This window comes from Malaya genurostris, chromosome 3, assembly GCF_030247185.1.
Source record: "Malaya genurostris strain Urasoe2022 chromosome 3, Malgen_1.1, whole genome shotgun sequence".
NCBI classification, from domain to species: Eukaryota; Metazoa; Arthropoda; class Insecta; order Diptera; family Culicidae; genus Malaya; species Malaya genurostris.
The window spans coordinates 122881311-122895904 of record NC_080572.1 but is presented as its reverse complement, the minus strand read 5'-3'; the positions used below and the strand labels follow the sequence as shown (position 1 = coordinate 122895904).

General features: G+C 40.2%; 4 protein-coding genes across 7 annotated transcripts; 3 read left to right on the top strand and 1 right to left on the bottom strand.

The window, feature by feature from the left end:
* Nucleotides 1–1092: 1092 nt before the first annotated feature.
* LOC131433960 (uncharacterized) lies at nucleotides 1093–5348 on the top strand. Its single transcript, XM_058600580.1, has 2 exons — nucleotides 1093–5079; nucleotides 5211–5348. Exons 1-2 carry the CDS (start codon nucleotides 1093–1095, stop codon nucleotides 5346–5348), a joined length of 4125 nt encoding a protein of 1374 aa, XP_058456563.1.
* A 95-nt stretch (nucleotides 5349–5443) lies between these two features.
* Nucleotides 5444–7242, top strand: LOC131438605 (uncharacterized). The gene is made up of 2 exons (XM_058608731.1): nucleotides 5444–6705; nucleotides 6852–7242. The coding sequence occupies exon 1, from the start codon at nucleotides 5479–5481 to the stop codon at nucleotides 6322–6324; it is 846 nt and encodes a 281-aa protein (XP_058464714.1). The 5' UTR covers nucleotides 5444–5478; the 3' UTR covers nucleotides 6325–6705; nucleotides 6852–7242.
* Nucleotides 7243–9564: 2322 nt separating this feature from the next.
* LOC131437408 (DNA replication ATP-dependent helicase/nuclease DNA2) lies at nucleotides 9565–13673 on the top strand. 4 transcript variants are annotated; one of them, XM_058606722.1, is made up of 10 exons: nucleotides 9565–9927; nucleotides 10006–10353; nucleotides 10413–10634; nucleotides 10696–11326; nucleotides 11374–11520; nucleotides 11614–12284; nucleotides 12337–12530; nucleotides 12631–13054; nucleotides 13113–13289; nucleotides 13351–13673. In XM_058606722.1, exons 1-10 carry the CDS (start codon nucleotides 9661–9663, stop codon nucleotides 13648–13650), a joined length of 3381 nt encoding a protein of 1126 aa, XP_058462705.1. In that variant the 5' UTR covers nucleotides 9565–9660; the 3' UTR covers nucleotides 13651–13673. The 4 variants fall into 4 exon arrangements, with proteins under 4 accessions (XP_058462705.1, XP_058462704.1, XP_058462703.1 ...); XM_058606721.1 differs by having other exon boundaries at nucleotides 11611–12284; XM_058606720.1 differs by having other exon boundaries at nucleotides 11374–11547.
* LOC131437409 (coiled-coil domain-containing protein 86) lies at nucleotides 13658–14338 on the bottom strand. The gene is made up of 2 exons (XM_058606723.1): nucleotides 14026–14338; nucleotides 13658–13970 (listed from the first exon to the last, which is right to left on the bottom strand). Exons 1-2 carry the CDS (start codon nucleotides 14253–14255, stop codon nucleotides 13679–13681), a joined length of 522 nt encoding a protein of 173 aa, XP_058462706.1. The 5' UTR covers nucleotides 14256–14338; the 3' UTR covers nucleotides 13658–13678.
* Nucleotides 14339–14594: the final 256 nt, after the last annotated feature.

The window sequence follows — 14594 nt, the reverse complement described above, 5'->3', positions numbered from 1 at the left end:
TAGCTACATAAAAACAAATTGGCTTGATTGAAATCTGACCCCTGGAACACATAATGACAAACAAATTGGCGTGATTGAAATCTGACCCCTGGAACACATATTGGCGATCGCGGCGACATCTGCAAGTGTTCGCCACACTGAAGAGCAAATTTTACACATAGCCCATATGTGAGCCTGTATATCTGTTTTCTGTGGTACAACGCTGTATTCGAAGACCAGATAGCCTCATTTAATCACATCAAGCTTCTTTTTGAAACTGATGTGGCATCCACGTTGCGTTTAGCTCCCAAACTTCTTTATAAAGCTATTCAACTTCCACCGTTTTCGAAAATGAATGTTTCTATAGCAACACGTACGTTAAGCGAATCATGTGCTGTTTACTCCTGCTACGATGATCCAGACAACAAACTAGAATAGAAAACCTATTATACCTATGCTCAAACACTCTTACTAACACATATGTATTCATTCGTTCTTTAAGTAGTAAAAACTTGACTGTTGTACCAAACAGACGCCTTTTGAATTTATCCGTCCAAGAAACCGAAACTCATTCGTATACAGTCCACTCCCGCGAGGAATCGAGGACATCATCTGGTCCTTCGAGCCGGATGTTTCGGTTTTCTGATTCACTGTTCCGATAACAGTTGAATTCGCGAGAAAAACGAGTGATCTAAAATACGGATCCACCGCGTTACTATGGCTCTCGAGTAGCCAGGAGAAATTTGACGCCACTGACTGTGGTGAATCGAGCGGTATCAGTCGGATCAAGTGTTTTATTTCGCGAACCTGTTGGCGCTGCTGATGGCAGCGTATTCATTAAAAAGCGTCCTGGGAAGCGTTCTCGAGGATTAAGTGCTTTTTCGAGTGATTCTATTCGTGTAGTGAAACAATCACAACGTGTACGCGCATGCGCTTCTGACTCAGTGAAAATAAGATGGCCGCCTACCGAGAAGAATGAAAATGCTATAGTGTTTTTCGCAATCTCGTTTGCTATATCCGAGTGGAACGCGATAGTAGTGGTACCAGTGCGGTATTCAGTGACGTGCATTTGAAACGAACCCCGATCAGAAATGTTTCCGTATCATCGGCACAATGAGCATGACACGCACACCAATTGCGACGCGAAGTGCAAAAGATAAACACGCCATCGGCGAAACAGATTCTGTTGGTGAAGACGGTAATACGTTAAATGATCAAGAACTAAACTGTGAAATAGTGCCAATCAGTCAACAGAAGAAAAACAAAAGAGATAAAGAAGCGCGAAAGAAGATGGCAGCTGAATACAAAGTGCTAATAAATCAGATGAATGCTTTGAGTCGAAAATTAATGCGAGTGAAAACGGTATTAGAGGCTGACAACGACGATCCCAACCAGAGTCTGGACTGCAAACAGTTTCTGCAGCTTCAGCTAAAGGTTGTTGAGAGTGTGAATGCCGATTACAACGTTCACCAGCAGCGAGCACACGGCCTCGACATTAGCGATGATGATCGCTCGGGGCTAGAGGAGCTTTGCATTGAATTTGAGCAGCTATATGGTGAGTTGTATATTGTCCTTACAAAATTGTTTGAGACTTCCTTGAAGAAGGAAGCACATACGGTTCAGCCCTCCGCGATACCTCCTGTGAACGTGACACATCTGCCTCCGTTGAAGGTACCTCTTCCCTCGTTTGATGGATCGTACGAGAACTGGTACGCTTTCAAGTCGATGTTTGTAACGATCATGTCCCGCTACACCTCGGAAGCTCCAGCCATAAAATTGTATCATCTTCGAAATTCGTTAGTGGGAAAGGCTGCGGGAATCATTGATCAGGAGATAATAAATAACAATGACTACGACGCTGCTTGGGCGACACTGACTGAACGTTTCGAAGATCGACGGCTAATAATCGACAAGCATATCGATGCACTCTTCGATTTGCCGAAGCTAACTAACGAAAATGCAGTTGGGTTGAGGAAATTATTGGACACGTGCGCGAAAAATGTAGACGCTTTGAAAAATCTAGGTCTACCAGTATCTGGACTTGGAGAAAGAATGTTAATCAACCGTATCGCTCTTAAACTGGACAGTGATACCCGAAAGGCTTGGGAACTTGAACAAGCTTCCACTGCCTTACCCGATTACGATTCTACTATGGATTTCTTACGCGAAAGATGTCGCGTTCTCGAAAAGATTCATCCGTTCCACAAGACGCAGATGAAGATTCCGGCGAAACTCCAGCTAAGCAGTCCTGCAGGACCGAGGGCGCGTGCGAACTCCTTAGTCACCGCGACTGATGCTTGTCCACATTGTTCTGAAGGCCACGATCTGTGGAAATGTGATGTCTTCAAAAAGGCAGTCATCTCTGATCGATACGACACACTCCGTCGGACCGGCGCATGCTTTAACTGTTTGCAGAAGGGGCATCGCACGACGGATTGTTCTTCGAAGCACTCGTGCAAAAAATGCAACAAACGTCACCATACTACGTTGCATCCAGCCGACAATCAGCAGAAGAAACCAGATGATTCGAAAACTGAAGTTTCGCAGCCAAACCCCGAGAAGAAGTCTGTACTACCGCCTGAGAGACAACACGAAGAAACATCTATCGATGCTGGAGTACAGTCAACACTTTGTACTCATCCGAACGGAACCGGGAAGCAAGTTCTACTTTCCACCGCTGTAGTCCTTGTTTACGGGAAGTCTGATGTTTACCCGTGCCGCGTACTATTGGACTCGGGTTCACACTCGAATTTCGTTTCAGAACATTTCGCAACTATGCTATCTTTGAAGAAGATACCCGCGAATGTCTCAATTAGCGGTCTAAATGACATTCATACGAAAGTGCGACTGAAGATTCATACGAAAATCAAATCTCGTATAAGCGATTTTTCAGCATGTCTCGATTTCTTCGTTATACCCAGGATAACAGGTAATCTTCCCTTGACGAAGGTGAATTGCACCAACATTGCACTACCGACTGGTATACAATTAGCAGACCCGAACTTTAGTATTCCTGACCGTGTCGATATGCTACTGGGCGCTGAAGTATTTTTTGAGATGTTGAAGTCCGGTCGAATGAGGATTCCAAACACCTCTGCCATTCTCCAGGACACCCAATTTGGATGGGTGTTAAGTGGTCCGATTCCCAGCAAGAGCTCAAAGCAGCAATCGTTCTTCATCTCCGCTGAAGAAGATCTCAATGAAATTGTACGAAACTTTTGGCGTATCGAGTCATGCGACGAATTCAACGAGAAATTCGTGCCATTGGATGAGATTTGCTTGGACCATTTCCGTGATACACACGAGCGCACTAGTGAAGGAAGATACGTAGTTCGCCTTCCCTTCAACGATGTTAAGGATCAGCTTGGTGATTCGAAGGCTATGGCGGAGAAACGGTTCCTGGCCCTAGAGAAGCGACTAGATAGGGCTCCCGAAATCAAAATGCAGTACATCGCCTTTTTGAGAGAATATGAAACACTTGGTCACATGACGCTGAATGAAGATGTCGAAACTGATCAGTCCCAATCAGCTTACTATCTGCCACATCACTACGTTTTAAAACCCAGCAGCACAACCACTAGACTTCGCGTTGTGTTTGATGGTTCGGCGCCGAGTGACTCTGGAATCAGTATCAACCAGACTCAAATGGTCGGTCCAGCCGTGCAAAACGACCTTATATCGATACTCCTTAACTTTCGATCGTTTAAGATCGCTTTTGTCGCTGACATTCCAAAAATGTATCGACAGATTAGAGTTAACGACGAAGATGTTCGATATCAGCGGATTCTCTGGCGCGAGAACCGGAGTCAGCCGATTCGAGTATACGATCTACGAACCGTAACGTACGGACTGGCATCATCACCTTTTCTGGCAACAATGGCACTCCGCCAGCTCGCTGAGGACGAGAAGGAGAGATACCCGCTCGGTGCTGGGGCGGTTAGGAAGTCCTTTTACATTGACGACGTGCTTACTGGAGCCAGTTCTCTGGAGAAGGCTATGGAGGTAAAAAATCAAATAGTTGGATTACTCAACGAAGGTGGCTTCGATGCACACAAGTTCTGTTCGAATGCGGAATCATTATTGGCTACTATTCCTGAACATCAACGAGAAGGCTGTGTTGATATTACAAACCCAACTGTTAATACGGTAATGAAGACTCTCGGGGTCTCGTGGAATCCCAAAGAGGACACATTCACATTCATCGTAGCGGAATGTCGTAATCCCAACGCTCAACTAACTAAACGATCGATTCTCAGTCAGATTGCTCGAATTTTCGATCCTTTGGGATTTGTAGGACCCGTGATTACCGCAGCGAAGCTGATTATGCGGGAGCTCTGGGGCGCGAATTTAGAGTGGGACCAACCGGTACCATGTGAATTAGCACAACTGTGGACAGATTACCGTGATCAACTACAATACTTGAACAACGTCAAGATTGAACGATGGATTTTCAGTAACGGATCGTGTACGTTTGAACTCTTCGGATTTGCTGATGCGTCAGACTTGGCATACGGCGCCTGTCTGTACGCTCGAGTAATAAGACACGATGGGGCAGCAACCATGAACATAATTTGCAGTAAGTCACGAATTCTCCCGAGGAAGAAGAACAAGCAGAAGGAGATTACAACACCAAGGGCCGAGTTGTTAGCAGCAATGTTACTCTCTCAGCTCACCGTGAAGGTGCTAGCAGCAATTGATTCCGACTTTAGCTCTGTTCGATTGTGGTCGGACTCACAGATAGTCCTCTGTTGGTTGCAGAAATCTCCGGAAGCACTCACCGTATTCGTTGGCAACCGAGTTCGACAAATCCAGCAATTGACTGCTAATTACACTTGGCAATACATCCCTTCGAAAGAGAATCCTGCGGATTTAATTTCCCGTGGCGTATCGCCATCAGAATTGGAAAGACGACAGCGAAGGCACATTGCCAAGGGACTGCCTACAGCAACAGAAATGCAACGAGCATCCATTTTGATCACACGGATGGTACAAGGTGAAATGTTTCACAAAGAGCTACAAATGCTGAGAAGTGACAAGGAATGCAAGTTACCCTTTCAGAACCTGAGCCCGTTCATCGACGCAAATGATGAAGTGCTGCGCGTAGGTGGTCGCCTACGGAATGCTGCTATTCCATATGAACATCGTCATCAAGCCATTCTGCCTGAAAAACATCCACTCACAACAACATTGATCAGGCATTTACATCGTGTCAACATGCATCTTGGTCAAAGAGGTCTGCTGGGCGTCGTTCGGCAACAGTATTGGCCACTCAAGGCAAAGAATGTGATACGGAAGGAACTGCATCGCTGTGTACCGTGTTTCCGGATGAGACCCAAGAAGTCCACGCAATTAATGGGAGATCTTCCTGACTACCGCGTCAAGCTGTCTCCCGTGTTCGCGCATACAGGTCTGGACTTTGCGGGCCCTTTCAATCGTAGATCAAGTGCTGCTACAAGACATCCGACAACCACCAAGGGATACGTTTGTTTATTTGTCTGCATGGCCACCCGTGCGTTACACCTGGAGGCTGTGTCCGATCTAAGCTCCGACGCGTTTATGAGTGGGCTACAACGATTCGTTAGTCGCCGAGGTCTCGTGCAGAAGTTGTACTCGGACAACGCGACTAATTTTGAAGGCGCCAATAACCAAATGTGTCGCCTAGCCGAACTGTTCCACAACGAGGAGCACATCCGTGCTGTGAACGAGTATTGCGCGCCGAGAGGTATTGAATGGTCATTCATTCCTCCACGAAGTCCGCATTTTGGAGGGATATGGGAAGCGGGAGTTAAATCGGTTAAATCGCATCTGAAATTGATTCTCGCTGAACATCGACTGACGTTTGAAGCACTTTCTACTGTACTCGCACAGATCGAAGCAATTCTAAACTCCCGCCCTCTCACACCTGTCTCAGATGATCCAAATGATATGACTGCCATAACTCCAGCTCATTTCATCATTGGAAGAGAGTTCCAGGCCATTGCGGAACCCACTTACACTGGCATTCCCCAGGGCAGGCTATCGCGTTTACAATTTATTCAGGACATGAAGCAAAGGTTTTGGAGAGTGTGGATGAACGATTATCTCCACGAACTTCAAAGGCGTCAACGAGATCTGAAGGTCACTGAATTTAAGATTGGAGCAATGGTGGTTATCATCGACGAAAATGCACCGCCGTTGAAGTGGGCGCTGGCCCGCATAATCGAACTCCATCCGGACAAGGATGGGCACACTCGAGTGGTAAGTTTGCGAACCAAGAATGGCATAACTAGGCGTGCCGTCAAGAAAATTTGCTTGCTGCCAATAGACAACGAGAGCGACGACCAGACTGGGCAATTGGAATCTTGAAATTTCCAATTTCAACGCCCGGGTAGATGTTTACTCCTGCTACGATGATCCAGACAACAAACTAGAATAGAAAACCTATTATACCTATGCTCAAACACTCTTACTAACACATATGTATTCATTCGTTCTTTAAGTAGTAAAAACTTGACTGTTGTACCAAACAGACGCCTTTTGAATTTATCCGTCCAAGAAACCGAAACTCATTCGTATACAGTCCACTCCCGCGAGGAATCGAGGACATGTGCTATTGCCATTCGACATTATGTGGAAATAGGATCACTACCAACAGCAGCACTACAATCAGCGTCTTTCATCGCACTCCACGATAAACTATTCGATACATTCAATTCGAAAGAACGTTAAGTGAATTCAATTGGCAAGGTAAATGGAAATATTGTTATTTTGAAACCAACCCATCTAGACCAGATCTATGCAAGCTAACATTATTAAAAAATCATTCAAAGTTTCGATCGAGCAGTGGTTCTAGTTTGCATTCAATATATGACAGAATACAGAATTATTTTCAGGCAAAAAAATTGTCCAGAGCACTAACTAGTGCCCAAAATCGTCCGGTATACCTTAAAGGTTTTATAGAGAACATCAACGCTTTGAAGTGGATTTGGAACACGCTAAAAGAACAATACAGCTGCAATTATCTATGCACAAACCCACTGTGCCAGGACTACTTGGAGAACTTTTTTTTCTGAAATTCGACGCCGTTGTGGGTTTAATGAAGCTCATAATGCTTTCCAATTTTGCACTGCATTTAAATATGCCATGATATCATCCAGTAAATCACGTAACATCTCCAATGATGGTATGAATTGTGAAACTTTCACGGCGGTGTCAAACACTCCCACATTTGATTTCGAACCATTAAATGTTGATGCACCCTATCAGTTCCTCGCGAAGGACATAAACGCATTGATATATATATATATATATATATATATATATATATATATATATATATATATATATATATATATATATATATATATATATATATATATATATATATATATATATATATATATATATATATATATATATATATATATATATATATATATATATATATATATATATATATATATATATATATATATATATATATATCATTGGAGCAGCAGTTCATAAACTGCCTCATGCAAGATGTCGTTCAGTGTTGAAAATTGAACAGGATAACGCTTCCTCGCATAATGAAGATTACGCTTTTTGCAAATTAAAATCTCAATTTTCTTTTCGTCAGAATAATATTCCTGTATGATATTGGGTTAGTTTCATTTGCCGTATTTAAACAAAAATTGAAAAAATTTTTATATGAAAATAGAAAACATGTTAAATTGCGAATGAAACAATATGTCAAATACGAAAGCTTCGGAACCTCAGTTTGCAAATCATGTTTTACCAAATTAATGAATTGTATTTTTAATACGTTTATTAAGGGATTTTTAAAAGAGACTCACTTCAGGAACAAAATAACAGCGAATAATAAGCGTCGGCAGAAACGCAACCGCAAAGCTGTTTGCATGAATTTGTACGAATTTATTTAGAAAGCTCCCGTACTCTTGTTAATTAATAAAATTACAATGAAATTGTGCGCATTTTTACTTATTTTATATCTAAGCTCTACCATCTGAAAAGTACGACTGAAAACATCGATACCGAATTCCTAAAATTGAAAATTAACGTCGATCTACTGATCTTGCTTGTCTCCTTGCCTATTCGCCCTTATTCTGAATAACGTCGTATCGGTTTTTCGCTCGTATTTCATTTGTATTCCCCATAACGCTAGCAAAATCAAAGGTAGCTATGATTCGATCGAACCACATTCATCAATACGTCGTTATTCAGAATAAGGGCGAATATCTAAAGATTTTACGAAAGGTTCAATCCTAGTATTCGTTCTCTACGTACCAAATCCGCCATTCAACACATACTTAAGGTTCTTATTGTGACATTCAGATCTTTATATACAATCCGATTCTGTATTCCGATCGAATCGGAATATTTAAATCGAATTAAATTTGTAATCTGTATTTCGATTGAGTTCGAGTTTTTCATACAACATCACTTGCGTTTAATGATATCGGGAGCAACAAGTAATTGGTAATAGTGTTGCTAATATAGCTCATCTTGATAATTTTTCTTGTCATATGAATGTTACACTATTCTCCAATGTACAGTTATTTGCATTCGTAATGGCTTGCGTGTTTGATGGAAGTGATTCTTCTGATGAATTAGATAACGGGAACTGGATGTGAATTGTGATGAAATCCTTCGCCATGGAATATTATCATTCAAAATAAGATTGGCGTACACTGCCATAGTCGGTTTGAAAACGGTAGGCATCGGATCGCCATTGGTAAAAAACAGTTTCGGTTTATTGATTTTTATGCAATGTAGTTTCCATTCGAGGAACAAAGAGCCGGAATGCTATCGAGTTCTGTCAACTGCAGTGAATTTGCGATTCAGTGCATATTGTTTGCTTTGTAACAATCAATCCAACCAGCTTTATCAGCCTGGAAAAAAATCAATCTAAATCATTAAATCACAAATTGATTATTGAAAATCACCTCCTAAGCATCTACTCCACAAACATGTTACTAAATGTTGGATATTCGATTCGATTTTCCAACTACTGTGGAAAGAAAATTTGTGCTATAGAAAAATAACCTTTGTTATCGTTCCGGAACGAAGAGGAACGTTCTGAAATATTGAGGCTGTGACCGAGGCGAACAGTCGAGTAGGTGGCAGTAGTGAGCCCAACGTACAGCAAATTTAAAATTTACACAGGAATTTTAAATTTTTTGTTCGAGCCTGTATATCTGTTATCTGTGATGTTACTAAATGTTGGATATTCGATTCGATTTTCCAACTACTGTGGAAAGAAAATTTGTGCTATACAAAAATAACCTTTGTTATCGTTCCGGAACGAAGAGGAACGTTCTGAAATATTGAGGCTGTGACCGAGGCGAACAGTCGAGTAGGTGGCAGTAGTGAGCCCAACGTACAGCAAATTTAAAATTTACACAGGAATTTGAAATTTTTTGTTCGAGCCTGTATATCTGTTATCTGTGCCAAAGATAACTTCCATCATGGTTGCACACGTGCACCCTCTTGTAGTGAAACATACAATTACAATCGCGAATTCATGCAGCTGCAACACTATGAAGCATGTATCATCGCGTGACAATTCCTATGTTCATGCTGCACGGTAATTTGGCGCCAGCTAAAGTACAAAATTGTTCTGTTTTGTTCAATGGTCAATAAAATATAGATATAGATATGATTATTTATGGTGATAAATTTTAATAATTAAAATTCTGTCAAATGGAAAAAGAAGTTATTTTCAAAAGACAAAACACCCATCTTTCCAATTCAGATGTGGAGAACGAGTGTAATGAGACAGTGGACTACCATCAACCAGCGGCAAAAAAAGTGAAACATGCAATGGAGCCAAACAGAGTTGATTTTGATAGTGGAAGATCCTGTGAAGACAACAGAATAATACAGAAGATGGTTGATAATTTAGACAATATATTCAGTGATGATGACGACGCTTTCGGTCTAGAATTGGGTTTTCCCGAAAATTCAACAGTACGTATGAAAACCAGAACCGGTTAATCATAATTTAAATTTTGGTGATATATCTAAAACATACCATTATTTCTACAGCTATATACACTCGATCTGAGCACTTGGAAAAGATGCAAAATCGTATCCATAATGAATCAAAACCAAGCATTTGTCATGGTTGTGGAAGAAAAAAACAATGAATTGAAAGCAAAATGTGTCGTACATCCACCGTGGGCTACATTGCAATTCCAGGAAGGAGATACCATTTCATTGTACGGGGTATACGATAGTATTACCAATTCGTACCAGATTACCAGTGAAGATGGTATGGTTGTCACAGATCCGGATTATTTAGTATCTGGAACTTCCGTTGTGGGGGCACTTTATTGCCAGCGTCGAGGAGTGCTGCAAGAAAGATTCCGTAGCATAGACTTGGACAGCAAAATAGTAATTCAAAATGATTTAAGAGTTCGAATTGATATGATGTTTTTTTTTATTACTTTTAGATGACTATTGGAACAATAGTTCACGAATTGCTACAAAAGACGTTAAGGAATAAGCTTACTAATATTGAAGACATAGTTCAGTTAGGCAAGGAATACATCAACTCAAAGGAAATGGTCAACATGCTTTACGCATGTCAAATGAGCAAATCGGAGGCTGCTAAGGAAATTGAACCATTCTATACTAAAATTCACGATTTCTTGAAAAAACACGTTTATAATCAGGTACATGGAACAAAGACGATATAAGTTTTGAACATTTAAAAAATTCTATACTATTCGTTAGTCCTCTAGCTTCAAATCAGAAATACACATTCACGCAATAAAAGATATTGAAGAGAATATTTGGTGCCATCAGTTAGGATTGAAAGGAAAGATCGACGTAACAGTAGAAGCTAAATGTGACAATAGTGAACAAGTTCAATTGATGCCATTGGAGTTGAAAACTGGCCGGGCCAGCTTCTCCGCCGAGCACAAAGGACAGATTGCTCTGTATGAGATGATGATGAACGTTGTCGGCTATCGCGTAAAAAACGGCATTCTCTTGTATCTTCGTGAAGGAAAATGTCAACTTGTCTCAAGCAATCGTAACATTAGACGTGATTTAATAATGCTTCGAAATGAGGTGGCTTACTACCTCTCAAGAGGGCTCTCAAAAATTAATCATGATGATTCGGGTATTTCTAACAATGTATTGTTGCTACCAGACCCATTAAACAATCAACACGTTTGTTCCCGCTGTCCTTACAGTGTCATTTGCACTGCCTTTCTAAAACATGAGAAAAAAGAAATCTCAGGACAGCATTCTATCAAGTTGATCTCTGCGGATTCTTTGAAACATTTGACTGATGTACACATTGATTACTTCATCCGTTGGGTTGGTCTAATTTTTCTTGAAGATCAACAAGCTAAGCGAAGTAAGTAGCTTTTACATAACAAAATCAGATATACAATTTTTTTTCAGATTTTCAAGCAAAACATTTGTGGACAAAAAGTCCTACGATTAGACACAAATCAGGTCGAGCTGCAATAAATCTGAGACTTGTCGGAAGAGTTTTTAGAGCAGGTGACGAATGCTTCCACACTTTCGCTGTAGATTCTAATGAAACTGGTGCGAGAAACGATCCTCAGATGCATGGTACATTAGCATGTACATGTAAATATATTTGTGTAGAGCCAAACTAACTTGATTGAGTTTCAGCAGTCGAAAATCTTTCACAATACTTTGAAGTAAACGAATATTTAATATGTAGTACTGATACAAGAGTGGCTGTCGCTGCTGGACGCGTAGTTGGAGTAGGAAGAAGAGAAATTACCATGTCTTTCGAACGAGATCTGAGTGAGAACTATTTGCATGAGTTTTTCCATTTGGACAAGTACGAATCACATACATCGACAATATTCAATTTGACTAACGTTGGAGTACTTTTGGAACACACAGAACGGTCTGAAGCCTTACGACGAATTATAATTGATCGCGAAAGTCCAACCTTCACACGAACTGTTCCTGTGGAAGTCGCTTCGCTGGCAAAACAGATTCTGAAAGATTTGAACAAGCATCAAAAGATTGCTGTTTTGACAGCTATTGGCACTGAAAGTTTTTGTCTTTTTAAAGGCCTCCCAGGAACGGGGAAAACGAAAACGGTTATCGCACTTATTCGTCTACTGGTAGCCATGGATAAAACTGTCCTTGTTACCAGTAACACACATTCCGCTGTTGACAATGTGTTAAAACGGTTGATACCGCACAATATCAAATTTTTACGACTAGGCTCAATCTCAAGAATAGATTCAAGTTTGAAAGAATGTGCAGAAGAAATATTGACAGAAAATTGTTCAACAACCGAAGAACTCACCGCTGTCTACAATTCATATGTATGTATGCCTCTAACGAATCTAGTATAATACAGACTATTATTTATTTTAGAAAGTAGTAGGAGTTACTTGTCTTGGATCAGCGCATCCTTTGTTGGTTCAAAAACGTTTCGATTTCTGCATTGTTGACGAAGCGACGCAAGTATTTCAGTGCGCTATATTAAGACCATTGCTATCGTCCGATAAATTTATTCTAATAGGAGATCCCGATCAACTACCTCCAGTTATAATTTCACGGGAAGCCAAGTAAGTAGCAAATATATTTCAAATATTTTCACTGAATTTATTCAATAGTAGCTTTGAGTGTAACGTCAGGCATATTTTGAAGAATGTAAAACTTTTATAGGGATCTTGGAGCCGAAGAAAGTCTATTTTTTAGATTAGATACCGAGCAGTCATGTTGCGTTTTGCCAACTCAATATCGCATGAACAAAACTATCACCCGACTTGCCAACGATTTTTCTTACAAGGGAAAGCTACTATGTGCGAACGAAACGGTGGCCAATGCCGCGTTGAAGCTTCCGAATGTTCAAATCATGCAGAAAAAGCATAAACTAGAAAAGTGGCTTCTGAGAGCTACCGCTTCCCAACTGGAGTTATCGGTTGTACTGATAAACACGTTGAACACTTTTAAAAGTAGTAAAGCATATGACACAGGAAAAAGAAAAGAATACTGCTACAAAGCGAATGCCGAAGTAATGCAAAAAGCGATTTATGAAAATTATTGTGAAGCTGCCATTACTCTTTATATTATAATGGCATTGATCGAAGTAAAATCTAATGCATCACATAGCAAACATAAAATTAACCTTTCGTTTATTTTTTCAGTCCGGTCTTGAGGGCAGTTCAATCGGTGTTATTGCTCCTTATAGAGCCCAAGTAGAGCTATTGCGTTACTACCTTCAGTTACTAAGAAAGTTATATGAAAATGAAAACGAAACTCTTAGCAGGAATTTAGATATTGAAGTGAATACTGTTGATCAGTACCAAGGCAAAGATAAGGATGTAATTAACATAATTTTCAAATAGTTACGATGGTACGAATAACTTATAATTTATTCAACAGGTCATACTGTATTCTTGTACAAGGTCGAGTAACCCCGATATGCCTAATCAAACGGATACTACTACTAGCGATTATGAAATTTTACAAGATAACAGACGATTAACAGTGGCGATAACTCGTGCTAAGAAAAAACTGATCATCATAGGTGATGCGCAAAGTCTTGAAGCGTATGCTCCATTTAAGAATCTTTTTCAGAGCATTTCTCCAGCGGGAAAAATAACGCTACAGGATAGATCTTTTGGATTTGAGTGGAGTGGCGTATTCAACACCCTTGATGCTCTTCATGATTGTGAAAAATAATCAAATATTGTTTCGAAGCATAATCGATCTATACTATTTTTATTTTATCAAAATCTCGTTTCTCAATTTGTCTTAACTGCTTCTTACGCATTCGTTTCAATTTAGCTGGATTTTTAATTATCTGTACTATTTCCGATTTTCGTTCGTTCTCTAATCGCCTACGTTTATTTTCTATCTGCCGTTGCTTTTTTTCCTCGTTCTGTTGCTTACGTTCTTCCTTTATTGAACGAGATAATTCCTTGATCTGTTTCATTTCCTCTCGGTAAGCAAGGTGCTTAGCAGTTGCTTTCCCTCGAATAGATTTCTTAACAGTCGAAAACCTAAAACCAATATATGACGAAATGTCCACAGCAGTATTGAACATGATTTACTTACTTTTCCTTTTGATTTTTCCAGATTCTGCCGGATTTGGGCATACCTCTAGGAATACAATGTTCCGGTTTCACTGATTTTATTTTTGGATTAGAATTGGTTTTGTTTCCGGTCTGTGTATCTATGGCTTGATCGTTCTTCATGTTTTGATAGTTATTAACAATAAAGGAAGAAGTATTCGAAATTTTCGCTAAAATATTAGATATATCAGGTTCCGTTTTGTTATTTTCCATCGTAGCAATGATTCGAAAAAACTATCAACAAACTAAATACACGTGCACATCACACGCTAGCACGACGAACTTAGAGTGACTATAATCTTGGTTATAGGCACTCGAGACGAACTATGTATAGGGTGATCAGAGATGCCAGGTCATTTTTTCAAAAATCTGTGATCAAACCCAAAACCTGTCTGTGAAAATCTGTGACCGTTTTCCGTACCCCAATAGCAGTTCAAAATCAAATTTGGTGAGCAAAAAAAAAAAAAGGTCTCACCACCCATTTTCCGTACCATTTCAGCTGATCGAATTCAATTTAGTGATCAAAAAAAAAACCTCTACCGCTCTGTACTT